The 27338-nt window shown below is 46.9% G+C and overlaps 1 protein-coding gene across 4 annotated transcripts in view; it reads left to right on the top strand.

The window, feature by feature from the left end:
- The window catches only part of REXO1 (RNA exonuclease 1 homolog), a 42596-nt gene that overhangs the window by 12151 nt on the left and 3107 nt on the right, over positions 1-27338 (top strand). For 2 of the 4 annotated variants that reach the window (XM_048077698.2, XM_013196284.3), the window contains exons 2-15: positions 2689-4472; positions 7874-7975; positions 10537-10738; positions 11364-11527; positions 13171-13308; positions 14293-14416; positions 15507-15620; positions 16808-16945; positions 19348-19461; positions 20124-20197; positions 23703-23813; positions 24190-24305; positions 24484-24622; positions 27191-27311. In XM_048077698.2, coding sequence (XP_047933655.2) covers positions 2689-4472; positions 7874-7975; positions 10537-10738; positions 11364-11527; positions 13171-13308; positions 14293-14416; positions 15507-15620; positions 16808-16945; positions 19348-19461; positions 20124-20197; positions 23703-23813; positions 24190-24305; positions 24484-24622; positions 27191-27311 — 3441 coding nt within the window. Of the gene's footprint in view, positions 1-143; positions 719-2688; positions 4473-7873; positions 7976-10536; positions 10739-11363; positions 11528-13170; positions 13309-14292; positions 14417-15506; positions 15621-16807; positions 16946-19347; positions 19462-20123; positions 20198-23702; positions 23814-24189; positions 24306-24483; positions 24623-27190; positions 27312-27338 lie in introns of those variants that run through there. The other 2 variants (XM_066984011.1, XM_048077699.2) reach the window with 2 other exon arrangements.

The following is a 27338-nucleotide window of genomic DNA, read 5'->3' as shown; positions in this document are numbered from 1 at the left end:
TTCTCTTTGCTGGAGGCTAGTTCTGCCAACTGCTAGACAGGGTCTCTTGGGTCTCTCTCTCTCTCTTTTTTTTTTTTTTTTTTTTTTTTTTTTTTTTTTTTTTTTTTACTGCCAAAGGGAGCTGAGCTGCCAAAAAAATAAATCAGGAGAAACCTCAGTCTTGTGAGAATGGTAGAAATAACTCCTGTTAAACACTGCTCATTCCGGCTGTTGCAAGAAATTCTCTCATCCCTGTTAGACCTGAGAGGTTTTTTTCCCATCTTTTATCAGGCTGTTTATTGTTCAGTTCTACATATTCATGTCGGGTGAGTCAGTTTTACTCCTATCTTCCTAGCAAGGAACACAACATTCTTTTGGAACACTAGCATTCAGGCACTGCGATAAAACAAGCATTGCGAACTGTTCAAAGTCAAAAAGCAGTAGTTAGCTGCCGGTAACTTGCTAAATGCAGACATCTTCATTGCTGGGTTCCTCCAGGACTATCGTAGTCCTTCCAGGTGAAGTTACTTCCCTGCCTGTCCTGGGGCAGGCGGATTCCAGTTGCTCTACACATTCACGTGAGATACTCCGGCCCTTCCTTTTCACCATGAGTTGGAAAAGTAGGTGGGAAAGTTTGGGAGGGTGTCGTAGAGCATAGAGAGCATTTATACCTGTGAACCGCTTCCATCTCCTTGTCAAGAGTAACGTTGCAGGACGAGCTTTAACAGACCCTCCAGACGTAAGTAACCATGGATGGGTTGCTTTAGCATTTTCATGCTGGCTCCCTAGGGTGGGCCATTGCTTGCCAAAATCGCTGCTGTGGAGCTGGGGTTGGAAGGGCCATGCAGCATGGCCAGAGCGTGTCCTGTCCTCTGGGGCTTCGGGGGAGCCCCCTCTTCAGCATTTTCTTCTGAGCTTTCTCCATGGTCCTTGGTCAGCCAGAACAGGAGGAGTTGAAGCTGCTAGCTTAGGGTGACAGCTTTAGCTTTTAGAGCTTCTTGCCATAGGGTAGTCTGTATTTTGTGTTTTATTGTTGATTGTAAGCAATAAACCTGTGCTATGACAATAGGACATAGTGCAGCCCAAGTTTTAGCCCATAGCAGAGAAGAAACTTAGATGCCTGGTGCACACCCCAATTCCTGTTGTGGTATGATGATTATTATTATTTTTTTTTTTTTTGCTGTCCCGGTTTGCTGTCCTTGCTGAGCCAGCAACATGCAAACAGAATGGGTTTCATCCTGCAGTGCCCTCATTTTCTGAACGTGAGCAAGCTCTTCTGTTTTCCTTCTAAAATGCACTTTGCCTTCACTGTAAAGCATCGAGTATTTCAGATGACCGTCAGGGTTTCATGAGACTCGTTGTGATGTAGAGCTTTTATTTGTTCCTTAGAGGTACACGGGGGTAAGCAGCCCGTACCATATTCCTGAATCAAGTGGTAATTGGGAATTCCTGCGAGAGCTTCTGCTAATACCGCTCTAATACCCCTCGGTGGTTGCTTGCTGATCACCTAATTGCTATGGAAATGCATGCCCCGGGTGCAGCGCCGGTCCCAGCTGACAGCTCAGCTTCCTTGCGAGCGGTTGCGACGTTCGGCACGAGGCCCAGAGTGGAGCCCAGTTGATGGTGAGGTTAGCCACCCCGCGGAGGGCAGCAAAGTCGTGAGAGCAAGGAGAGAATGGCGAGGGGAAAAAGAGATGGGGGAGCGGCGGCTGGCGGGGCGGAGAGGAGGGGGGTGCAGTTTGCTCTCCAGGCATTGGGAACTCGTGAAGCTGCGTGGGGACTTTCTGACCTGCTGGGTTCTGCCGCACTTCCTTTGAAGGCAGAGTCACTCCCACTTCGATAAACAAGCTTGCAAGGGACACCAAAACACCGAGGGGTGGATCCTTTCTCAGCAGCTCTTCTCTGCTCATCAGTAAAAGAGAAAACAGCAGGTGTGTTGCAGGCCTGGTGATGAGCGGTGACTGCTGAGCTGATGTGTGCTCTGGTACCCCACGGCTTGCAGTCCGGGAGGTGCCTGGGTAAGGCAGGCCGCCCAAGGGCTCGTGTGAGAAGAGAAACGGGAGTGTTCAATGTGCACATCTCGGTGGCGGATCTTTGCCGCTGAGTTCTGGTGTCCCCTCTGTACCTGCATTTTTTTCTTTGTAGCAGCACTCGATTTGTCGGTCCAAGCAAGGCTTGTTTTCCTGCTGCTGCTGTGAGAAATGCTGAGCTTCGAGGAATATTGGAGGCTTTTCAGTGGGCTTTGGGCATTGGCATCGATAAATGAGAACCTAATCCCCAGTTCTCGTACTGGAATCCTCTGTCCTTCTTTGCTCACTTCATTGAATTAAGCAGATAATTCTGCGCATACTCGGTTCCTCTTGGTCCTAATACAGTGATTATCCTTTAATGCCCCAAAGAATATTTCACTTACAGAGCTTTTCCATGAATAATAACAGCGCTTTGTTAACAGATCTGTAGTCCTTAAGGCCCAGGAAGTTTGGGAAACCTAGTCTAGCCACGTACCTGCCACTGGCCAGAGAATGTCACTGGTGGCTTTCACTCTCAAATGTGTATTGTGTAGTAAGGAGAGCACGGCTCTCTGCGTTGTCTGTCAGGATTGGGTTTTGATGAGAGTAAACCTTAGAAAAGACCTTTTCAAAATGTACTGCAACGAAAGTTTCACTGCCAGCAGTTTAGATAAATTATTTTTTCCCTTCTCTTTTACAGAACGGGGCTATGATCCCTACAACCCAGAGCTGCCGAGGCCCTCGCTGGAGGCGGAGGATGATGCCCTGGCTGACGTTACAGACATGCCACCTGGCATTCTGGAGCTAGAGCTGGTCAACAAGGCCATCGAGGCAGTCAAAAATGAAGTTGAGAGAGAACAGAAAAAGTATGAGGAGCTGTTGGAAACAACAAAGGAGCTCAGTGCTTCAGAGGCCTCCTCGCTCATTTCCAAAACACCTGTGTCAGCTGCTGTGACACAAAATGATTCATTTACCTCCTTAGAGTATAATCCAGGTAGCTACAACTTTAATAATAACCCAGACTACAATCCTACTCCTCTCGCTGCTGCTAGCCAGTCAAGTAAATATACTTTGGATACTGCGCGATCTAAAGGTAGCTCACTGGAATATGTTCCCAAGGCTGTGGCGCAGACTAAAAAATACAGTAGCACTGTCACTAACAATAAATACGTGATTGATGACTCTAAGCCTTCTACAGACTTGGAATATGACCCACTTTCAAATTACTCAGCCAGGCTTCTGAGCAAAGCTTCAACAAAGGAGTCAAAGGGGTCTAAAAGAGGTAGGGTCCCTAGTTATGAGGAATCTTACTCTCCTTCACGAAAGAAGCTGTGTGAAATACCTGATGAATATGAAGTCTATGCCAGGTTCTCCTCCTCTGAAGATGAGGCTGATGCAGAATATAAGCCAACTTCTGTTAGTTCGCAATCAAAAGCTGGTTCTGAAAGTGAATCAAACGATGGAATATCCAGCAAAGAGCGGAGCACCAGACTGGATGACTTTGCTTCTCAGGATAGCAAAGAAATGGCAGCACAGTATGGCATGGAGGACCTTTCGAGTTCACAGAAAAACCTTGCCAAAAACTTATCAGACAAGAATGCAAAAGCAGTGAAATCATGTTCTGGTAAGAATGACCAGGAAACTGAAAATAAAAACAAAGACTTGAAAGACAAAACAAAGAGGAGGAAATCAGATGTTAGTAAAGTGCCTAGCCTCAGTGAGCTTGGTAAGAAAGAGAAAAGTAAAAATATGGAAAAAGACAAAATACTCAAGAAGGAAGAAAAATTAAAAACAAAGAACGAGGAGAAAAACTGCAAAGATAAAAGTGTCAAGGTTAAAACTGATGGGAACTTAAAGAAACCTGAAAAACAGAAGTCAGAAAAAGTGGATGGGCTTAAGGAAGAAAAATCCAAGTCTGCCAGCAGTAGTTCAGGGAAAAGCAAGGGTGAGGGCGTCATCAAAGGCTCTAGCACGGAAAAGCTGGGCAGCAGCAAGAAGGATTCCAAACTGAAAACAGCCGATGTGAAAAATGGTAAGGAAACCTCTGGTCGTAAAAACAAAGACAAAGGGACCAAGACCCCAGCACTGGAACGAAAGAAAGAAAAGGTCAGCTCTGCTGAAAAAGGAGAGCCGAAGAAGAGTCGGAAGCAGCAGAGCCTGAGTCACGTTGACCTGTTCGGAGATGAGAGCGGGGACGACGATGACAAAGGCAAACCTATGCCATCCACTTTACTTGACGTGAGCTCAGATTCGGATGGTGATGACTGTGGTTCAAGCTCTCAGAGTGAAAATGAAGGGACAAAGAAAGTGAAGCGGTCTAAATTGTCAAAGTCGTCATCTTCTTCCTCAACATCTGATGACATCGATTATTCCGTCCTTGAGAAAGACTTGGACTTAGAGTCAGACCCAATGGAAGAGTGTCTCAGGATTTTTAATGAATCTACAGATGTGAAAACTGAAGACAAGGGGAGGCTGGGGAAGCAGGTAATGCTTGTTTGAGTTGGTTGGTTGTCTCAAATCTGAATGTGAGAGAAATCTAAATGTGAGAGGATTCTGGTTTAGTTTAGCGGTGTTGCTGATTTCAAGTAGCTGAAGAGGGCTACGGAGGGAGACTCCACATGTTGGACGAATCTCATCCTTGTCCTGATTGAGTGCTTTGAAGAATTTGCACCTGAATTTACCTGCTGGATTGGAAGCCACTGGGAAATGTAAGGATTCAACTGCCCTTTGTGTGGAAGGCCTTTACCTTTCAGGGTTGTCAGGTACTTCTGTCTCCATTTGGCCTAAGATCTGTGGCTGGCTGGAGAAGAGGCTTTGGGGAGTATTTTTTTGGGTATTTCAAAGCTAATTCAGGTTTGCTGGTCTGAGTAATGCCTCCTTGTTGTGGCATAGTTTGGGGAACGTGATGGCAGCTAGGACAAGGATGATGTGTTGGAGCAAGTCGGCGTAGGCAGCGCCGGGCACTTCGGACTCCCCACATCGCTGTTCCCTGTTCTAAATGCGTGCTGCAGTTACTGTGTCGGGATCTCTGGGTACCTCACAGGGGGTGGAGGTAAGACATTAGCTTTAAAACTGCTTCAAAAGGTAGAAAGGGGTTTTGGAAGAAGGAGGTAAAAAGACGGCCTTTACCTAAAAAGGTTTCTGTCGTTGTGAGGTGGTCCCCAGAGGAAGAGGGGGGACCTCACTTGCCAAGGTTTAAAACAGAACTGAGCAAGTAAAAAAGGCTGGAAAGCAGCTGCTGGCGGCGATCCTCGGCCAGCCTCCGAGAGATGGAAGTAGGAGCAGGCAAAACTCATCCTTCATCTCCTGACATCCGAGCTCAGCCGGGCAGCAGGAGCAAAGCCTCCGACCTGGCAGCGCGCGGGCAGGGCTGTTTGGCTTGCTGTCGAGCCCGGGTTTTCTGGCTGGGATGATTGTGCTTGCCCTCGCAGCAGGTGTTCGTGGAGCTGGAGTGAAAAGAGCTTTAAAAAAAGAAAAGTGACAAATTTGGCTCTGTCGAGCAAAGAGCCCAGATGTGTTTCTGGTGTTACCCAGCTGGCACATCTGCCTGCAGCCCGCAGGTACCGAGGTGGCCGGGCCAGCTGTGTCGCCCAGGAGCTCCCTTAACGGGGGCAGCTGGCAAAGGCAGGGGACGTGCTGGGGGGCGCGGAAGGACGAGCGCTTCCAAGTGACAAGGAATTGCTCAGCAGCTTCAGCTGCACCAGTCCCGCATCCAAAAGGTAGTGGGGGTACTGGGACTCCACCAGGGCTTCCAGTGAGTTCCAGTTCAGACCCCTTCAAACCCAGCGAGGCTCCCTTTGGGGTTATTGGTCTGGAAGAGGGGCAGGGTGACTGCAGCAGGAGCCTCGCGACTGCGTGGTCGAAAACCCATTTCTCCCAGTGGCTTTGTTTGTTGAGTTTTATTCTCTCTGATAAAGACATCAGAAACTGTTGCTGGTTTTGAGGCTTTTGGTATTTGGGAGGGTGAAGTGGCCGTGAACAAAATTCTCCCAGGCACGACTCCGTACGTGGAGGATGAAGCGAGCTGGGATCTGCGGCGTGGGGAGGGGAGTAGCTGGAGCATTCACGCTTCTTCTGTCCTGCTGACTACTAAAGACCTTTTTTACACTGATACGAAGTGCCTAAGTATAAAGCAGTTCTCAGCATAACGATTTTCTTCCGAACTATTAGCGTTACTCGATTTTGCTTGTTTAAAATTCAGCTGCTCTTTTTTGTTTTTTTTTTTTTTTTCAGTTCAGGGTAATTCTCGGCTAGGAAAGAGAGCTTTATTTTTGGATTTGTTTCTTCAAATTGCCCAGCTTAAGCGAGAATATTTTAAGGGCTTAAGCGAGAATATTTTAAGGGCTTAAGCGAGAATATTTTAAGGGCTTACGCCGCCATCTATAGAGGGGAAACAGTTATTCATTTAGGGCTTTCCAAAAGTGAGAAGACTCGAAATGGGCTGGATTCAGAAAGCACCGACCCGGGGGCTGTGGTACTCTTCGAGCAGTTATTCCGGGCATCTGGTGGCAATGCCCAGCTGTCAGCAGCCACCTGCGTTTCCCGTTGCAACCGGCCTTTCCTCACCAGTTCCCGTTATATTCCTGCACCCAAGTTTAATTCCGTGCTCTTCTGGAGGGGAGGAACACGCGCTGCAGTGGGGAGGTGCTTTCTTGGGGGGGTGCTTGCCGGTGGTTACCTGCTTCCCTGCTGCTTTTTGGGAGGGTGGCACCGGTCACTGGGGATTTGGGGATTTGGTTTTGTTTCTGCAGTCATTTGTAGCTGGAGCCCCTGCGGCCTGGTCTCAGCCACGAGCTGGTCTGGAGGGAAGGTCCCTAGGAGCAGCGCGGTACTTTTCCACTTGGAAGGATAACTTTGTGAGAGTTTGTTAGGGGATGCGACTGAATTAACAGGCCCAGCAAGTTCCTCGAGAGCGAAGTGATTCAGCGTGAAGTGCTCCTCCAGGATGCCCTCGTGGTGACGAGCGCAGCTCTGCTGAGGTGTCTGAGCTCGTCCCAAAGCCGCCCTCGGCTCTGTCCCCGATTTTTGAAGGGCTGCCGGCCTTGCCTCGGCTCAGAGCCTCGCCAGAGGCTGCGCTGGAAAACTGAAAGAGAGATTGAGGGGAGAGCAGCTAGAGTTTTGAGAAATAAACCCGTGAAGTATGTCTATATAAATGAACAGCCCAGTCAAATCCAAAGAAGATGTTAAAGTTTGTTTTTTGTTTGTTCTTTCTCTTCCCCCCCTGGCAGTAAGCCTGAGACGTTAGCTCAGAAGCTGCTGTAGCTGGAGAGGTGCTCTTATGTTCTCCCGGCTTTCTGGCCGTTCAGACCTATTACCTGGGCATTTGTCACCGCAGCCGTTCTGTGGATATGGCCACAGATAAAACTGCAGAGAAGGGTTCCCCTAAATGTGGCGTGAGAGCAGGGTGGTTTGGTTCTGGGCACCCTTTCAGGACCTGCTCTGGAAGCACGCTTACCACGGGAAAATGAGTCAGCTCAGAAGTTCTTCCAAAAAAAAAAAAAAAAAAAGCCACCCCCAAAACTAAGCAACAAAACATCCTGGATTTTAAGCATGCCGTGAAAGGTGAGGTGTGAGCGGCTGGCAGGGAAGGGCGCTCCCGTCTCCGTGGCAGGTAGGGGCTGTACTGAGCGGTGCCAGAGCTGCCCGCTGCACGGCTCCCGGCCGGCTGCCCGGGTGGGAACGGTGGTGCTGTTGTTCATTGGCTTTGCTGGCGGCTCTGGGCTTCCAAACAAGTCTTATTTCTGTAGTTCAGCAGCCGACCACGTGTTGTTTTCACCTGCCACCTGCAAGGACTTTCTGTTAACCCAAAAGGAGGCTTTTCAGCTCTTTTTGGGAGGGATCTTCGAGTCCGTTCAATTTTGGAAGCTTGTTGTTTTGTTTTCCAGCTGTCGAAAGAGGAAGTAAATGAAGAAAAAACAGAAGATAATTTAACTACCTTATTTCCTGGCCAAAAAAGAAGGATCTCTCATCTTGTCAAACAAGGAAATGTAAGTGCAGCTCTCAGGAGCAAAAGTTTAGATGTCTAAAGAGAGCATTTTCTGTCCTGTTATGACGTTGGAAAAGGGCGTAGTCCCAGGTTCATAGAACAGCTTGGGTTGGAAGGGACATTAGAGATCGTATAGTTTCACCCCCCTGCCGTGATGGTATCGCACGAACTGTTTGCACTGGAATCCTCTTACATCAGATGTCTTTCTTCCCCTTTCTGATTTCTGAAAAACATGGTTAGGCATCTGTTACAAACAGCAGCAGAACTCTAGTAAGCTCTCATAAAAACAAGTACAAGCTGAGGAAGAGTAAGTGCACCTTGTAACTCATTGGGGTAGTGTGGGGAGTTCATTTTTCTGTAGTATAACTTTATTCAATCACTAAGATTAAATAATTAAATCTACACAAGGTCAGTCTGAGTCTGATGGTACTTCTCCTTATCTTGTGGAACTAAAAGATAGCTGTAAGAATCTTGTCAGATGTTGAAAACCTTTACTACATTTATATCTGTTCAGATTCAAGAAAGATACCAACAGTATCTTGTTTGATACTGTTCTTTTGCAATTGTGAAAATAATTTAAGTAGAGAGGAGAAAAAAAAAACGATATTCTGATTTTTTTTTTCTTTCTTTCTCACTAGGATTTTAATTCATGTTTTCTCTGAGGGTTTAATGTGTTTCCCTCCAGGTGCTGAGTACAGATAGTCAGTTTTATGTTCCAGCAGGATAAGAATGGAAGCTTAAGCGCTGATTTGAGTTGGGAAACCCAAATTAATTGTTCTTCCTTTCCGCTCTGCCTGAAAAAGGTTTCTTTGCTTTTAATAATTTGAAGCCCTGAGGTCAATACAATGCTGTTTATTTAACTACATATCTTCAGCCAGTCCATGTGCTTTGATAAGGACCCTTTCTTCCAAAGTGAAGAGATAAGAGACTGAAACAAATGGGTTGGAAATTCATTAACTCAAATATTTATTGCAAATAGGTGCCTTTTAGACGTGTACAAATCTTTAAATGCATTTTCTTAATGTGACAACTGATCCCAGAATGCTTTCCAAAGATGTGAGCACCAGTGCAGTCATTGCACGGGCAAACAGAGCCGATCTGGTGTGCTCAGCAGCAGCTGCTGTGCACATGCCCCAGGACGTGCCTGCCCTGGAGTATCTCAGCTCAGCGCTGCCGCTGCCAAGTCTGTTCAGGAGGTGCTGTAGGACTTGAAGTGCTGCTTTTGCGTGCAGAGTTGAGGCTCGTGCTTTGCCACGTCCCTCCAAGTTTAATATTTGCTCAGCCTTGCTTGTGATTTATAGCTCAAAAACTGAGCAGCCTGAAGGGGAGGGAGCCGAGCTGGTGTCCCTGCCCACGGCAGGGAGGTGGGAATTACATGATCTTTGAGGTCCTTTCCAACCCAAGCTATTCTGTGATTCTGTTCTGTGTGAGTTTGAGTTTAATTTTCGGGGGGGGGGAATGGTGGGTCAAAGGAATTGAAGGTGAGGCAGAAAATGAGTGTCCTGTCCTGCTAGGAAGTCTGTAATTATCGTTTAATGGTTGGCTGCGCTCAGTTTGGTTTCCAGAAGCTGGTGTCAGCATCAGAGGCCAGGAATGCAGGAGGAGCCAGCTTGCCCCAGATTTGCGGTCTCAGAAATGCCGTGTTACACGCGGGCTGAGCAAGCGCACTGTTCCCTGAAGGCGTTTCAGGAGGGAAGGCCCATTTCTCAGATACCAGAGGTTATTGAGTAACGTGGGGAAGTTTGTACTACTGCTGCTTCTCTTGTATTTCTGCTACTAGAAAACTTCTCTCTTTGTTGACATAATGTTTGGCACCTTTCCTGCAACCTGAATTTGGAAAATTCAGAGGAAATGCATGTGTAATGTGGTTGTGCCGGTAACGGCTGCACGGTGAAATGCCTCCACAAGCAGGCAGGGGCAGAGGCTGCTCAAAATTCAGAGCTCCATTTATGTAATGGTCTAATCCCATAAATGCGCGCATGTGCAACTTCTAGCTAGCTACAGGAGCTAGAGTGTTAAAACAAAGCTGTTGGGAGGTGGGGAACTGCTGCAAGGGGAGATGACACTGGTAATTCAGCATGGGGAAGACAGTGAAGGAGGAGAGGGAGTGAGCTGCAAGCCTCCCCCATCATGTAGCAAAGAGGAAAGAACAGTTGGCTGCTTTTTCCTCACGGTGTAAAGTAAAGAAGCACGCAGGGATGCTCAGGAGCACGGGGCCGGATTGGTTTTCTAGTGCGAGATGTAGAGCTGAGAGTGGCGATGGAGCCCAGAAGTGGGCTAGGCACAGTGACGGAGAACAGGCACCCTGGCCATTAAACAAGCAATTCAAATGCCACCTACCAATTTAGGAAGATCCCACAGCGATGAGAGGTCTTGCCAGAGGGCAACTCATTAATGCTGCGCTTTGGTGGGTGACTAAGTTGTTCTGGGAGATGGTTGGGGTCTCCTCTCAAAAACCCGTATTTGCTAACACAGAAGGGTCAGGGAATAGAGACCTTGCTTGGGTGGATGAAAGCTAAAGGGTGGGGACTGGTGGCTGTAGAAACCTTTTTGTCTGTGCAGGCAGAGGTGCCGAGCAAGCCCGTAGTCCGGCCGTACCGTCCGCCCACCGCTCAGGAGGTCTGCTACCAGAGGATCCAGCTGGCTCAGCAGCAGGCGGCACAGCTGGCTGTGGCAGTTCAAAAGGCGTCCCTTTCTTTGCCAGGAGAAAAGAGGAGGATTGCTCATGTGCCAAATGTAGCCATTTCCGCAGCAGTCAAACAAAGTAAGCCAGCAGCAATACTTGTGATCCCTGTCCTGTCCTCCCCGCTGTTGAAAAGACACTGCCTTCTGCTTAAATTTCTCCCAAGATAGAGATGCTAAGCTATCAGAAGAGGTGTAGTACTGGCCACAGTTTTAATCGTTGCTTTTGGGGACCAGTGGAAGGTCTTTCCACTGACAAGTGCCATCCTTTTCTGAAAAGCAACAGGCTAAGTGTGCATCTCTTTCCTGTTTCATCTTTGGAGTGTGTTTGCTCCTCATTCGTGCTTCCACTGAAGCTTTTGAGGAGGTGGCTGAAGCAGAGGGGAAGTACTAATTCATGCTCGTCAGCATCCCTTTGTGGTCGGAAGGCTCAGCGCTGACCTGATGGGCAGGTAGTGCATTGTAGGTGACAGGGTTAACTCTTTAAACTCGACTGACTCAGTTGCCCCAAAACAACAACGACAAAAAAAACAAGGCATGTTTCCTGGCAGAAGGTTCCTTCATCCTTGCCTGGAAGGTGGTAAAATTACCCAATTTTTATCCCTTGGGAGGTTTCCATTTGAAAATCGCAGCACAGTAAGTTCATTCTCACAACTTGATGCCTAGTGGTAGGATTTCTACCTAAATATGTTTTCTGTTCCTTGCAGGCCTCGTGAGCGGCAAGAAGGCTGTTGCTGGCAGGAGTCCCACACCTTCCAATGACTCTGAAGCACCCACCCTTTCTCTGAAGGCTTGCACCTTAGCTGGGATGGCTTCAAAGACTACCAGCACCACTGTGCAGAAAAGGATAGCTCACGTTCCCTCCTTACAGGTAAAAGAGATGTGACATCTGCCTTTGCAGCTTCTTTTCTGGTCATTCCCCATTGAGAGTGCTATGTTTAACCGTGCTGTTCCAAACTTAGCACTCTGAGAAGTGGTGATTTGATTAGGTTGATTAAATGGGTTTCTCTCTTCCTGTGGTTTTCCTCGATAGCATAGTATAAAAAATTAAACACTTGAGGGGTAGGAGCTTAGAAAGATAGAAATACTTAAGTGCTGCTCTGATCTCTTTGAATATTGATCTCTCATTTTCAGTTTGAGTCTTCTGTTGTGCTGTCTGGCTAGGTTTGTAGCTGTTTGTATCAGGGAGTCTCATGTTCAAATGGCATGGCTGGATTAAAGGCCTTCCCAGCCTTTGTGGGTCAGACTCAGGAAGGCGTTTATGAATAATGTCCCACAGTAACATCTGTAGTTAAAATGTGATCATGTAAACTTCATGCCGCAGTTAATATTTGGGGGAAAAGCTCTCTCTCTCCCCTTTTTATTGATACCTGCCCAACCTTAGCATACTTTTGATAGTGACGTGTAAGCTGAAGCTAAAGAAAAATAAAAGAAAGAGCTGAAAGCATAAAATACTTGCCATTGTTACAGAGGTTCTTAAGAGTGTCATGTTAGAGGCTGAGAAAATGTGTGTACGTATATAATGAAAAGGACCAAGCCCCTTGAACAGGTTTAAACAAGATAAAGGAATAGAAAGAGATAGATGGAAGCAGAAGATTCATGAAGAAAACGAGCACTCTTCCTGCTAAGCTAGGTCCTGTTGCTCCCCTTCAAGCAGGCCTGTATCTTCCTTAGAGCTATGTTTATTGCAGATTGCAGCAGATGGTTTAGTTAACGTACGTCTCTTGGGTGGGGTGAAGAAAGACTTGACAAAACAATTGGGTGCTTTAGAGGTGAACATACAGTTTCTCCTCAAAAAAAAAGAGTCAAAGTGTGTAATCTGGAAGATAAACTGGTGTTAAATGGGAAAACTACAGTGGTAGGTCGTAACTCATTGCAACATGCAGTTTTTGTACACAAAGAACGTGTCATGCGAGGGAAAATCCTTTCAGGAACATCACGATTGGCAGTAAAAAGGAGGACAAAAGCACTTCAGAAAAGTTACAGGAATCCCATAGAAAGCGTGATGACTTAGCTGGCTGCCAGCCTGCCAGAAGTGTGAGCCTCTATCCTCTTGTTACGACTAGAGTACTGGCAAGAAAAAACATGTTTGTCATGCACTTAACTGGTGGTGTGTGGTCATGCCTTCAGCTCAAATTGTGGTGCTTCATACTATGCTAATCTTGACTCTCTTAATGTAAATGTCATCATTTTCATGGCCTGGGATGCTTGTATATGTAAATGTTGTGTTGTGACTAATGCCGCTGGGACTCCTGGGCTGCTGGATGAGTTGCATAAAGAAATGTGGTTGCTTTTTGAAGTAGTTCAAATATTGACGGGGGGGGTGGGGGAGCACAAAAGCTTCAAGCAGTGTTTTTAGAACCAAAATGATGCATGTTATATTCAGCTTTGAGCAGGTTTTGAGAAAGAAAGTCATGCTGCTGTTAGTAACATAATAGAAAATGTGAGAGTCTTGAAGCAACATGCTTCTTGAACCCCGAATAGCCTCTTTCTCTCTCTCTGTCTCGTCTCTAGAGCGCCAGCTTACAGAGGCCTGTTATTCCCACAGAATTTGGTGCTAAAGTCCCAACAAACATTCGTCAAAGATATCTCAATCTCTTCATTGATGAGTGCTTGAAATTCTGTTCCTCCTCCCAGGAAGCGTTTGACAAGGTCTGTACCGGTGCTTGCTTCTTATGAATAAAATCTGCAGTAGAGTATGAAGTCCTCTGCGTTGGCCAAAACCTTCCAGAATTGCAGCAAACCCAGAAAACTCTCCTATCCACATGTCAGAGGAGACAGGCACTAAATAATTCCAGACTGGACAACAGAAAATAAAATTCCAGTGGAGGTTTCCAGTAGAAAAAAACATCTTTCTCTTTATTAGGAGAGCATGCATGCTGTTTTTAATGAGCCCAGAAGAGGGGCTTAGGGGGAATGCACGTTATGTTCAAGGTAGACAAAAGTCCCTTTGCTCTAGTAGAGTAGCAAACACCTGCAGGAATCTGAGCACGCAGTAGGTGTAAGGTAGATGTAATTGGCAAAACTTGCTGTTTATGAGCTGTGCAGCATTTAAGGAGCCTTTTAACAATAGGGAAATGTTACAGTAGGATTTCCAAAAGCAGAGTTGAGAATCTCATGTGTTTTATTAGAAAACGTTGGCATTAATGTGAATTGGTTAAGTATGGGACATCACAACATGTTTTGTAACCGAAAAAGATGCTATGAGGACGTTTTGTGGTATTTCACCTTCACAGCTCCTTAGGGACAGTGTTCCTATCGCACTCAAGGAGTGGCTGTTTACCAGTCATCTTTTTCTTGTCCAGTTCCGAGCTTTGCTTTTCCCTTGTACTGCCAATGAAGTGGGGAAAACAGCCTTTCCAAGGCAGTTCCAGAACTGCGGTGTTAATCTGTCAGGGAAGGTTTAGCGTGAAAATGTTTCTAGTGCTTAGTTCAAAACGTGTTTTTTCCCTGACTCACCTAAGCAGGCCCAAGAACCAGGATATATTTGTACCGTGCTCCAGTTTATTACTTGATCATGTGACAGACAACTTTTTTTTTTGCTATTTTACTTGGATTCTGTGTTTTAAGATGCAAGTGCTTCTTTTCTCCAAAAGCAGCAGTGGAAAGAGTGGTAATGAATTGCATTGTTTGCAGGCTCTGGCGGAAGAGAAGGTAGCTTATGAACGCAGCACCAGTCGCAACATCTACCTGAACGTGGCAGTGAACACCTTAAAGAAGCTCCGAAGCCTAGTGCCCAATTCCCCGTCCAGTACGAACAGTACGTACCACGTTCGTGGTTTAATAATTGGAGCCCTGCTTGGATTAGAAGCCACGGAGAGAAACTTGTTGAAAAGACAGACCCATTTCTCAGAAGCATTATGCTGAAAGGCAAACAACTCCAGTTAGCTTTTTATAGTCTGGCAAGCTTTAATGGGCCTTCAAGAGGCAAGTCCTGCAATGCTTTGTTGGCTGTCTGAGCCTAAATGGAGATAATGCCACATGGATTTTTTTTTTAGCACAAGTTCTTTAAAATGAAAAGCCCCGCTAATGGAGTAACTTTCACATGATGCCTTCAAAGTGATAGACTCGTCCATCACCGCAGAAATCTGTTACACACATTAAGCTTCAAGAGAGAAACGAAGAGGGTTAAGACATTTCATTATTGGCTCTCGAGAGGGTACATTAAACAATCAATTTGTGCTGTTCTTGTGATTTTTTTTTTCCTGGTCTCTTCCTTTTTCTCCCCTCTGTCTTCATTACCTTTGTGGCCATTAGTCAGAGCGGCTGAACTTGGGAGGCTGGCCTTTAGGAGAGGGCTGCCAGTTAATGATTAGTAAAAAACACCTATCTGCCATTATCTGATGTGCTGAGCATATTCTAGAGCTCTGAAGGCCTTTCTAAAGCAAGTTGAAAGATTCAGTGTGGGAGTCTGGTCTGCGGGGACCTAACAACAAAGCTGCTCGCTGGGGGTGGATGATCCCGCCGTGCAGCACCTGACTGGGTCGAGTTGCTTCTGTGCTCAGTTCTCTCTTTGCTTGGGGGCTTGGTGTGCAGAGTAAGCAGGTAGAGCTCCCAAAGTCTCTGGGGAAACTGTAAAAATGTCCTTGTATGTCCTTAAAAAGTTGCTGTTGGCTGACAGTGCGAAAAGAAAGGTCCCTGTAGCGCTGGAATGAAATGCTAGGAATAGGTCACCACTGTACGTGTACCAATTTCTGGAGCAGAGCAAGAATTCAAGAAGATAAATGCAGTCCTCCTTTTGCCTATGTATAGTGCCCCGAACTCTAGGACTGAAGTCTCTGATTCTTCCAGGATTACACCTGGGTACTTGATCTCTGTCCTGTTTTGCTTCTTCCCTCTTCTCGCTGCAGAGACAAGTAACAAGAAAGTGGTGTCCCATGAAGCTGTGCTGGGAGGGAAGCTTGCTGCTAAGACCAGCTTTACCCTAAACCGGTCAGGGAGCTTGAGAGCAGAGGATTTAACAGGTAAGACCCTGCTCCCACGAGGCTGTAACCTGTCAATTGTAGCTGGAGGTATAACACACTGACTGGGTAGAGCAGGATCTTGCTGATGTATGAAGTGCTGTGATTTATCTGTGGATAACGTTATGAGTTATTACCCAGCTGCGGTGCGGTGCTGCAGACTTGCTCAGTAAATGATACGCCACACCGATTAGCACCTTCCTTGCTTTCCCTGCTTTGGGCTGAGTTCACTGATGTACTCCATGTGGCTTTGATGTAGCATCAATAGCTGTTCAGAACTGCCTCTTGTGTTTTGGATATTGCTGACTTTTAGGCTTTCTTCTGTCTGGATTTTACTTTAATTTTCTTGCCCTGAAGGAGTACTTTACAACGTGCCTGTCACATCCAAGACAAACATGCTGATATCTCCATCTGCTCTGCGGGGCTCATTTTCACATTGAGGAATGTCATAGTAAGGTCATATCACAGCCAAAGGATTGTGCCACGAGCGTTATTTACGTGGGGTCAAATCGGTTATGGGTATTCAGGTTGCCAGGAGATATAGGCAAATTGTTGAGGAGATCAGAGAAGAGATGGAGATGCCACAGAGCAGAAGGAATTGACATGAAGAAAGCTTAAAAGGGCCTGTAGAGCTCAGCTAAGCAACATCAAAGGGTGCACGGCAATATTGGACGAGTTTAGCATAGCAGTGAAAGAAGAGATATTGAGCAGAGTGCAAGAAGTTTAATTATTCTGTGGAATGAAAAAATAAAATAAAATCAACAGCAGGAAGAAGCTTCTGATAAGAAATTTTTTAGCTCACCGTGGGTGGCCTTTGAGGGGTATTCTTTGGGCTGTGTTACAAATGATCTGTTGAAGCATTTTAAACATTACTAGAGTGAGACTTCTCCCATTTTAACAAGAAGACCTGAAGGTGGGCCCTGTGGAAGAATTCTGTTTCAGTTGCATTTTCCAGACTTACTAACCTAACTCTGGCTGTTGTTGAAGTTAATAATACGCTTGTACGCCGATGACCAGATGTGAAAAGTGCAACCCCATACCTATTTCCCTCTCGATACTGAACAAAGGCAGTGAAAGCAAGTTGAAAATAGAGGGAGTTTCTGCCAGGTGGCTTGACAAAGCAGAAAATAGTAAGAGAAACAGCATCCACTTCTGTGGTCTGGCTTAAGCATTGTCTTTGATATGTGCAGGAGCTGCCTTGTACCGGCGACTGAAGGAATATCTCATGACTGAGGAGCAGCTAAAGGAAAATGGTTACCCAATGCCTCACCCGGAGAAGCCAGGACGGGCCGTCCTCTTCACAGCAGAGGAGAAGAAAACCACTGACTGTAAGCTCTGCTGGCTATTTCATTCTGCAGCCTTTGCTAGAGACATTACAGGTGAAGATGCCTGTCCTGCTTGCAACCGGTCTTTTTGCATAAAGACATTACTGGTTTTGGCACAGTGTTCCTGTTGTGATGGGTCTCCTTGGCTGAGACCTGTGCAGGCCAGCCTGCTGTGGAGGAGAGGAGCATGGCTGCAGGAGTCTGCTGCTTTTCTGAAGGATGAGTTTCTTCGGTTAGCATGCCATGAGAGCGTTAGTTTTGCCACAAGGTTTATAGTTTGTGGCATGTGGGGCTCAGTGAGGTTTCTAATTGCTGCCAAAGACTGTGAGTTGTGAGGTTGTCTCCCTCAGCAAGCTGCCTTTGGCCACCCCCTGTGAGGGCACGTTTTGCAGTTGCTCACTCAGCGCAGGTTTTAGGACTTAGACAAACCCCAGGCACCAACCAGGAGGTTGGCTGCTGCCGGCGCAGGGAAATGCATAGAGAAGCTCCTGTTCAGCATCTGGTGATGCTCCCCTCTTCCAGGGGAAGGCTTCTTTGGGGTCTCTGCATACAAATTGCTGTTATGGTGTGATAGTGACTGATCCAGAGCCAGGCTGGTTTTGCAGTGGGCGGTGCTGTGCTGGTTTGGACTGCACAGATGTTGGCCTGGTCACTTGATGGCATTGGGCAAAGTAGTTCCCAACAGCCCTTTTTGCAGCTGGACAAAACAATCCCCCTGGTTTCCTCTGGACAGGGTAGGGTCCTCCTCTCCCTGAATTTTTTGGTATCCTGTGGTAGGATTTATGCTTCTCAAATGCTGAATAGAGCAGACTGTGATGCAGTAGGGATAAAATATGTACTTAGGGTATTTTTCTAAGGTGCTTTTCCACACTTCTCTGAGCATCTCTTTGGAGAGACCTTGCTAAAGTGTGTTAAGTGCTCATCCATGTTAACACCTTGTGTCTACATTTGTCCTGTGGTTGCTGAAGCAACCTGTACGAAAGCTCTCTTGCATTAACACTGTTAAGTACTGTATTTGTTAGAGCCCTTTTCTTCAGTTACCCAGCCAGCTCTGTTAGGGGATCCAAGGCTGTGTTGCTGGTTCTGCTTCTGTAGTTTTCTGCAGATATTTTTTGATCTTTGAGGTTGTTCCTGTTTGAAAGAATCTCTTGCCAGTCTGCTAATGCTGTGACTGTGGTCAGTGGATGAAAATGGACTAAGCTGGTGTTATGTATGCCAAGCTGTCAGGGACCTGACAATGTGCTGGCAGCTCAAATGCTCACAGTGGAACTCAGGGAATTGCTAGGAGAGCAGGTGTGTGACAGTCAGCTCCTTTTCTGTGTCTTTCTGCATTGCCCTTCTCTGAATTTTGGGCGTTACTGAGGGCACAGGGGACAGGACGGAGAAGTCCCTGACTGCCTCTTGGAGGGCCAGGCTGTGCTGTAAGTGTTCCCTGTTTTAAATGCCAGGGAACCCTTGCGGAAGAGCTGTGCCCAGGAAGAACCCGAATGTCACTTGGAAGTGACAAGTCACAGACCCCCTGGAAACCAGGCCTCATTAGCTCCCATGTCCGAAGAATGACTTATCCTGTTTCTTAAAATAACCATGTTAGAGTACAACATAATTTGCTGTGGATGGAGAAACAGCACAGCAAACGTGTACAGTCGGAGTTGGAGACACACACCAAGACCAGCAGGGAGTTTTATGTTTGCCTCTGAGAAGTGATTTGGAGTAAATGCTGCAACTGTGTGCAGTTTTGGGCACCACAGTATAAGAAAGTTATAAAACTGTTAGAGAGCGTCCAAAAGAGGGCTACAAAGATGGTGAAGGGTCTGGAGGGGAGACATGAGGAGCAGCTGAGGTCCCTTGGTTTGCTAAGCCCAGAGCAGAGCAGGCCGAGGGGAGGCCTCATGGCGGCCTGCAGCTCCCTCACGAGGGGAGCGGAGGGGCAGGCGCTGAGCTCTGCTCTCTGGGGACAGCGACAGGACCCGAGGGAATGGCACGGAGCTGGGACAGGGGAGGGTCAGGCTGGGGGTTAGGGAAAGGTTCTGCACCCAGAGGTGGTCAGGCACTGGGACAGGCTGCCCAGGGCAGCGGGCACGGCCCCGAGCCTGCTGGAGCTCAAGAAGCGTTTGGACATCGCTCTCAGGCACATGGTCTGATTCTTGTGTGGTCCTTTGGGGAGCCAGGAGTTATGGGTCCCTTCCAACTTGGGATATTCTATGATTAAGACTGCCATTTTCAAAGGGATTGCTTTGTCTTTGAGAGTTTGAAAAGAAATTTACCATCCCTTAACAGGAACTGTTGTTTGCCGATTTCAACAGTGTTTGGGGCTTTAAGTGAGATTGATTTACCTGTGCTTTGGACACATTAAGCAGGTACAGGACTTAGAGAGGCCTGACCCTTACTTCTCTCTTCTCTTAAAGCCTCCTGCAGGATTTGTTGTCGCTGTGGCACTGAGTACATGGTCTCAGCCTCTGGAAACTGCATTCGCAAGGAGGAGTGTGTCCATCACTGGGGAAGGCTACGCAAGCAGAGAGGTATATCTCTTCAAAGAGGGCTCAGTTACGTGTTAGACGTACTCTAGATCTGAAAACAGAGTCTGTGTTGGCTTGGAGTTGCTGTGAAACGTTTTGTGGCTTTGGGACTTGTCACGCTCACAGATGGTGGCAGTTCCTAGTTTTGTCACTGGGTGGCATAGCCTTGTAAAGAGCTGCTGGGGAGCAGTGGTACAGTCCCTAAATTACGAAAATGTGTCTGGAGCTGAGGTGGTTCATCTTTTTAGCTTAAAAAAAAAAAAAAAAAAAGTAAAAGGCACAAACCATCTTGTGCCTTTTCAAAAATCGTTCTTTTAGGAGACTTAAGACCTCTGCTGCCTGAGTGAGTTTATTGGTCTTGGTTAAACTCGTTTGCAGCAAGACAGTAGCCTGGTTGGAACCCTGTAGTTTTCTGTCAGTGCATCCATGAGCAGTGAATCTGCTGTGCTGGGTAAATAAGTCAAACTGCTTTGCTCATCTGTGTCATTGCTGGTAGGTAGCTTCTGCAGTTTGAATATGAGAGACTTGTGAATCTCTATTTTTTCCCTTTGCTTGCAAATTATTGTTGCTGTGTTCATTCAGGACATCTCTGCACTTGTCAGCTGAAGTTTAGGTCTCTTGTTGACAGGACTCTTCTCTCTGACTCTTAACTCTTGCTCTTTCAGTGCCAGGTGGATGGGAAACTCATTACAGCTGCTGCTCAGGAGCTGTGGGTTCACCAGGCTGCCAGGTTGCTAAAGTAAGTTATTGAGCAACACCTTTTTATTCTCAATGACATTTGTCCTCTGCTTGCAATGGTGGTGGCTGTGTGATCATCGAGCCTTTAGAAGAATGGTAGATTCCCCTGGGGGGGAAAAAGCAAGTACTTCTTAAATGCCTTTTGCTATGCAAAGGTAAGAAAATTTGGTGTTTCGCAGGAAGGAAGAATCTCAAATGTTTGGAGTTGAAGTGGTTTCAATTTTGCAGATGCAAATTTTTTAACATTTTTCTAAGTAAAACGTAAGCACTTTTTCTAAGCAAATGACAGCGGGTTAAGTTGCCCAGCAAAAACTTGGATACAGTCTTCTTTAGGGAAACACTGAAAAAGTGAGAAAAAAGGGAATTCCTTTTAAGAAGCAGGCTTGGGGCCTTGACAACAGTGGCCAGAACCTTTTTCCCATTTTTTTTCTATTCTGAGATGCCTGTGCTAAGGTAACCTTCTGCTGTAGGCCAAATCCTTTCTTAGTTTTCCATTTATTGCATGCCCTTTGTTGTATTAAGGGGAGGAACCTTCCCAAGGAGCCTGTTGTAACCCATAAATATTGCTTCCTCTTGAGGAGGGTGGGGAAAGGATCACAGCAGTAGAAAGCAGAATCTAAAACCTGCTCAGGAATTGAGCTTTGGCCCTTTGGTCGAGCTGAATGCTGTCGGGGATACCTTTGTACAGGTGCTTTTTCTTGTTTCCTTATGCAACAGCCTGGCACCATTGGCTCTCTCAATCCATTGACTGAAGGGAACAATCTGTCTCTGGCCTCTGCCCAAGGACTGGGGATGCTCCTAGTCACTTGTTTCAGTGGCATTTTTACATTTGGCAGCTGCCATGCGGAGAGAGATGGTTCAGAACCAAATGATCTAAGAGGGTCACGTCCAGTGGAAGGGGCTCCCACAGCTATTTATTGTAGGGCATCTTTTTGTCTTGCTGTTTGAAAGTGCTCAGGTGATACAGAGCCAGCAGAGCTCTGGTGAGGTGTGTGCCATCATTGTTCTGGCCAAAAGCTAGAACTAGGAAGTGAATTCTGCGGCAAAATTCAAGGCTTGTCAAGATAGGCAGAACTGTCAGCACATGAACCCTAAAAGCCTGTCCTGCCCAGTCTGAAGCACGGATGGGATCAGGCAGGCGGCTGCTTCTCCGATTTCCTTTTCATTTGAAATTAGGATCTCTTTTTAATCAGTGTTCCAAAAAACATCCAGCAGGGAAGTCGGGAGAAATTGATGGGGCTATAAAAACATGACTTCTCTGCATGTTTTTACGTGGTTGTTGTAGACCATAAAACCTCATGGCCTTTTAAGAAACACACAATTTCTCTAATAGCCTCTTACTCAATGAAGCATGCTGTCAGTGCTCCAGGGCTCAGGCATCCTTTCACATCTGCCTCCTAGTTGTTGTGTTGCTACAGATCACTACATTCTGGCTTTCTTGGTTTTCTCATCCAAATGAATTCTTTGGTAAATTTAAGGTCAGAGTCCCCAGTCTGCTCAGGATGAGAATATGCAATGGGATTTGGGGATGGTTGGGCTACTGGAGAGCACAGCGTCTTTCAGCTTTGAAGGCATTGAAAATAGCAAATATTTATAATAAACTATTCTAAGTAACTGGGTGCATAGCTGGTTAGAAAAGCATTGCCGTGCCTTTTGCTTCCAAACGCATTAGAGATGTGGCAGTTTGGATCATGGTGCAGTTAGCGCGTGTGGCAGGAGGTGGCAGGATGGAGCTGTGCGTGGAGCTGCAGCTCCCCAGGAGCGGACCAGTCGAGCTGCTGTTTTTTGTGACAGCAGAGTCTGCTTGCTTCTTTCTTGGGTCTGAAAAAACGAAACAACTTTTCTGCTTCCTTCTCAGCGAGGAAGAATTGGACAGTTGTAGAACATCAGCTGTTGTAGAAAAACACCTCATTTTTTTTTTCCTTCACTGCTCAGTTATGTTGCATAGCAGAGAAGGGAAAGGATCAAGCTGAACGGGAGAGAATTTTTACTATTTGTCGGCCTGGTAGTCTGTTCTACCCATTTCTTTAGCAAAACAATCAGATTCATGGGCATAGATGCAGAATTGACAAGTGTGGCCTCTTGCTCCTGGGAATTGAACCATGCAGCCTTTTGAGCAGTGCTGGCTTTGGATGCAGGGAGAGGTCAGGCCCGGTGTTGGCCCAGCCGCCTTGTTAACCTCAAATGATGCAGTTCTCTCTACTCTGGCTGGTTTTATTATTATGTACTGTATTACCCACAGTAATGACCAGTGAAGGAAATTATGTAAATCCCCACTTCAGTTATCCCTCTGCCTACAGGTTTCAGTTCTACAACTGCCTGGGTTTGTCCTCTCTAGCCTTTCTGTTCTGAGATGATGCCATGTGCAGACTGATCCGTTGTAGGGTGAGATTTGTCAGAAGCATGGCGGAGGCTGTATGCAGGCTGCTGTGATGATGCACAAATATGTTGAGATCTAGGGATAAACAAAACTTAAACAAAGGAAACCACTGGGAACTAAGGGAGAGAGCGTGTCACCTCTGGGTGTGGTGCAGCAATTTAATTTGACCTAAAACCATGCTAGTGGGCAGTCACAACCTCTGCTTTGCCCTCTGTGTTCCTGCTTCCTTGCAGGCACAGTGATGAAGGTAACTGGCTCAGTGCAATGATCCAGTTTAAAACACCCCAGAGAAGAAGGCTTTCAGGCTGAGTAGTACCAGGGCAGGCAGGGTGGGATCTGTGGCTGTGGAGGAGAGGAGAGTGGGAGTGCCTCTTGCAACAGTGGCTTAGTCTTGCGTTGGCTTAAGCCACTCATGGAAACACTCCCTGAGTTTTCCTGCTAGCTTGGGGAGCTATTCTGCGCTGAATCTTGTTGACTCTAGAGCTTTAGCTGGGGATGATGAGGAGAGGCTGGAAATGGTTTCCATTTATTGCCTCAAGTGCTGGTAGGCAGTAAGCTCATGTTTGTGAACTGTCTGGTTTCAGAATATAGTGGCTCTTATTTGTCTGTACACACTGACGTTTTCTGCTGCTTCATTTCACTAGCTTCTCATGTCATCTGTGGGCTATGACACGCTTGATACTAAAGCTCAGACAGCGATGTTTGACATTAGAATCCTGCAGCTGGGCATGTCTCAGTCACAGGCTAATCCAGGAACCAGCAGCTGGAGTAGATCTATGTAAGACCACCAAGTGAGCCTTTCTGAGTAATTCTACTCTGAATTGAAAGTTGGAAGCTACCTGAGACTGCCATCTCCTAGTCCTTTGATGTGTGATGCACTGCTACTGTGTGAACTGTTAATACAGTGCCTCTAGTTCTGATCCTGCTTTGGAATTGGGTTCACACATGGCTACTACATTGCTTTTGTGGTGAACTTCTCAGACCAACTGGTAGGCAAGTCTTATTTCTCGTTAGAAATGATTTAAAAAATGGTTTTGTTTAAGTGGGTGGTTCTGTTGAAGTGGAGTTTTGGGTTTCTTGTTCCTTCCATCAACAAATCATTTTCCTTTTTTATTTTTCCTTTAAGCAACATGTCCATGATGGGCGGAAAGAGAGCCTTGATGGCTTTGTGAAGACTTTTGAGAAGTTGCCTACGACTGATGGTTACCCTGGAATCTACGCATTAGACTGTGAAATGGTGGGTTCCTAATCAGAGGGCCAATGCACAAGCAAAATGAGGCTTTTTGAGGAAGGCTGTGTCTGAAGGAAAATTCTTTTTCCCTACCATCTTCTTTCCTTCCTGCTGTGGACTCTAAGCCACAGAGGTTTACATTAATAAGAGTTAGTTGAAATATAAATTTAATTAGTTGGGGCATTGTGTGCTTCATTTGGGGACCACATTTACCCTTGAAAAGCAGTAGCTAGTTGGCCTGTATTGAGCAGTGGTTGTTGGCTGGCTTTGCTGCAATGGACCAACTGCATTTTGGGATCTGCAGTGCTTTGGTGAACAGTCCTGTAGATACCATGCTGTGGTCGGCATGCATTTGTCGTCATGTCTGCTTTGTCACTTGCAGTGCTACACTAAGCAAGGACTGGAGTTGACAAGAGTAACTGTGATCAACTCTGACCTGAAAGTGGTTTATGACACCTTCGTCAAACCGGACACCAAGGTGGTGGACTATAACACCAGGTAAGGACCGTCTTCCTTGGGTTAGAGCTCTGTGGTCAGCATCAAGAACTTAGGAGGAATTTCTGGAAGAACTTGTTGAAACTCCAGTGAGCGCTACTTCCTAAAAGCTAGAACTTTTTTTGGGTCTTGAGGTGTTCCTTTGGTGAAGGAAGCCCTCCTCTCTGCTCTTACACTGCAGATTCTCAGGTGTGACAGAAGAGGACCTGGAGAACACTAGTATCACCCTGCGGGATGTCCAAGCCGTCCTATTGAACATGTTCAGTGCAGATACCATATTGATAGGGCACAGCTTGGAAAGCGATTTATTTGCACTAAAGGTAATTCGCATGTCTTGTGTTTGCATCTCTCTCTGGTTCTTTCCCACCCCGGTGACTGTTACGTGTCATCTTTTAATTTAGGAAGTGTTTTTGTCGGAAGAACCTGGAGGACACAGTGGGCCTCTCTTGTCTCTGAGCCAGTGGGATGACAGAAGAGTAGGGGAGTGGGTTGTGTGCATCGCTTCTGATCTCCCCCCAGCTTTTAGTGACTGGTGCTGCCCTGGGGGACAGACCTCTCTGGGGTGACTGGGAGGGGTGAGTAGATCAGGGCTGGCTGGAAGGACTGATCTCGAATCATTTGCTGTTCACCTGTGTACATAGTCAAGCATCCTCCAGTGGTGTCAGCATCCTTTGACTGGCCTGAAGGGGTGCTCAGCCAGGATCAGGGCATGAGCAGGGCGGGCTCAGGAGTCCCCTGTGCCCTCTGGATGTCCACAGTAACTGCTGTAGGAACAGGACAAGTCTCTCTGCCTCTGCACTGGAGATAACTGCCTTTCTCTTCTAATTGTGAACTGTCCTTGAGGTTCTCTGCCTTGTTTGCTGTGATTTGTGGCATTACTCTGATCAAGCTATTTTGACCTTTCAGCAGTCTTGTTTCCTGCCTGGCCTGCGTCAGCCTGCTCTGCGCATCTCTCGGCCATCTCTGCTGTCCTGGAGGGAGGGCTGCCTTCTGAACGCGGGTCCCAGGGGGTTTGGCTAGGGTCACTGAGAAAGCATGCGGCTGGCAGGAGCCAAGGCTTTAGTCTGTGCTCACAAGCCAGAACTTCCTCCAGCCGTTCCTTGTCATGCAGCTTCTTCGATGAAGAAGTTGGGGCTGCCAACTCACGGCAGCGGTGTGGAAGCAGGGGGTTTTAATGTCTGCAAAGCGCTTTACCTCTCCGTGGTACCCTTTATCCCAGCCTCTCAGAGAGCTCGTCATCATCATAAAAAAAAAAAATTATTTACAGTTTTATCAGCACAAGATGACTGTTGGCCTCTTAGAAGCATGATTTTCTCTTAGCGTCGCAGACGCTGCCAAGAGAACGAACCCGAGAGCAATATAGCAGAGCGTGACAGGCAGTGGCATGTCAAGTCGTAATGTCTGAGGGCTGTGGCAGTAAAGTCGACATCTCGCTAATGGCCATGGCAAGCTCCAAATGGTGATAGCATTTCAATTTTTATTTAAAGCTATATTATCCCGTTTCCTCAGTCTTCCTGATCTACATAAGTAATTATCATTGTGCCTGGGTGGGTGCCAAACTTGACTGCAGTCTAGGAGAGATTATCCATAATGTTGGCAGTTTTACACTCCAAAGAGCGTAGCAGGTTGTTTCTGTTAAACTGCAGCTGTTTTCAGGCATTTATGGAGCTGGGCTATGAAACTATTAATGACGAAGTTACAAATTGTCACGCAACATTAGCTGGTGCCTACGAAGAGTTGAGGCAGATGAGGAGACTGGATTATCGGTGTCCTGTCTGAGTCACGCTGTGCTGAGCCTTACAGAGCTTTCTTTTGGTCAGGCATGTAAATTTATCTCTTGGACCTCGTGTTTTGCTCCTGTGCTCGTTATGTGGAACTGCTTGCATGCAGGTTCCTTTAGCTGTCACTGAGCATACATTCTTGGTCAACAGAGGATTAATCTTGTCTTAGCCTGAGAGTAAGAAATTTGTATTTAAAAAAAAAAATCAGCTTACCCTATGTTTATGGTGTCTGTCAGATGTGGGTTTTAGGCCTTCCACAGACACCCTAAGCGCAGGGTAAGGCAGCGTGCTGGCCTGTTCAGCATCCTCAGTTCCTCGCGAAGCGTGATGAGCGATGACACTTCGTACCCTGGAGGACAGAAAGCCTCTTGTCTTCCCTGCGTGCCCCAGGCAGTTGGACCTGAACATGGGGCTGCTCAGGGCCTCCCTCCCATCTACTGTATATTTGTATGCCCAGGAGTACAAGATGTACTTGTCCCATTACAGCCTCGCTCAGCTGTGCTGGTTAAAAACTTCCTGTTGACTTTCATTGCTGACAGACTGGCAATTTTCAGGCGGGTGTGCACCTTGAAGGTTAGGCCTTTCCTCTAGAAGCAGTGTGATACGCAGTGGGTACCATTGGGTACCATTTGGACATCCTTCCTGCTTCGGTTCACATCCTGAGAAGCAGTTGGAAGGCTGTAACAAGCTTTGTGGGGTCAACTGGTTCCTTGGCTTTGTTTTTCATTGCAAAAGACAACCTTGGAGGTCTGCCAGCTTCTCCAGGCCAGGGTAGTAAGGAGTAACCTGTCCTGAATTTGAGTTACATGAACTGAAGCAGCCCTGAATTTCTGCCGTTTTGAACGCGCCGGGTAGGCAGGGCTTTGAGGGCACGTACGTTGGCTGGCAGAGCACTGGGAAGCTGGTTTGCACGCAGCCTTGAAGGGGGAGTCATCTTTGATTCAGCCAGAGCCTCTTGCAAAACTGGTCGGGTTGGAGCTCGGCAATAGCATTGCGCAGGGCCTGAAAGGCTGACCGGAAGATTGCGTTAGCGTGGTTAATCCTGAGGAGCGCCCATCCCTGTGGGAGAGGGAAAATAAACACGTTTCTTTCCTGTTCCCTCTCCAGCTTATCCATGGCACAGTGGTGGATACTGCGATTGTCTTTCCCCACCGGCTGGGTTTACCTTACAAGCGGGCTCTCCGGACGCTGATGGCAGACTACCTCAAGCGCATCATCCAGGACAACGGTGAGACTGAGGCAGGGCTGAGAGTGA

Source organism: Anser cygnoides, chromosome 27 (assembly GCF_040182565.1).
Source record: "Anser cygnoides isolate HZ-2024a breed goose chromosome 27, Taihu_goose_T2T_genome, whole genome shotgun sequence".
Taxonomy (NCBI): domain Eukaryota; kingdom Metazoa; phylum Chordata; class Aves; order Anseriformes; family Anatidae; genus Anser; species Anser cygnoides.
This window is presented reverse-complemented; position numbering and strand designations above follow the sequence as displayed.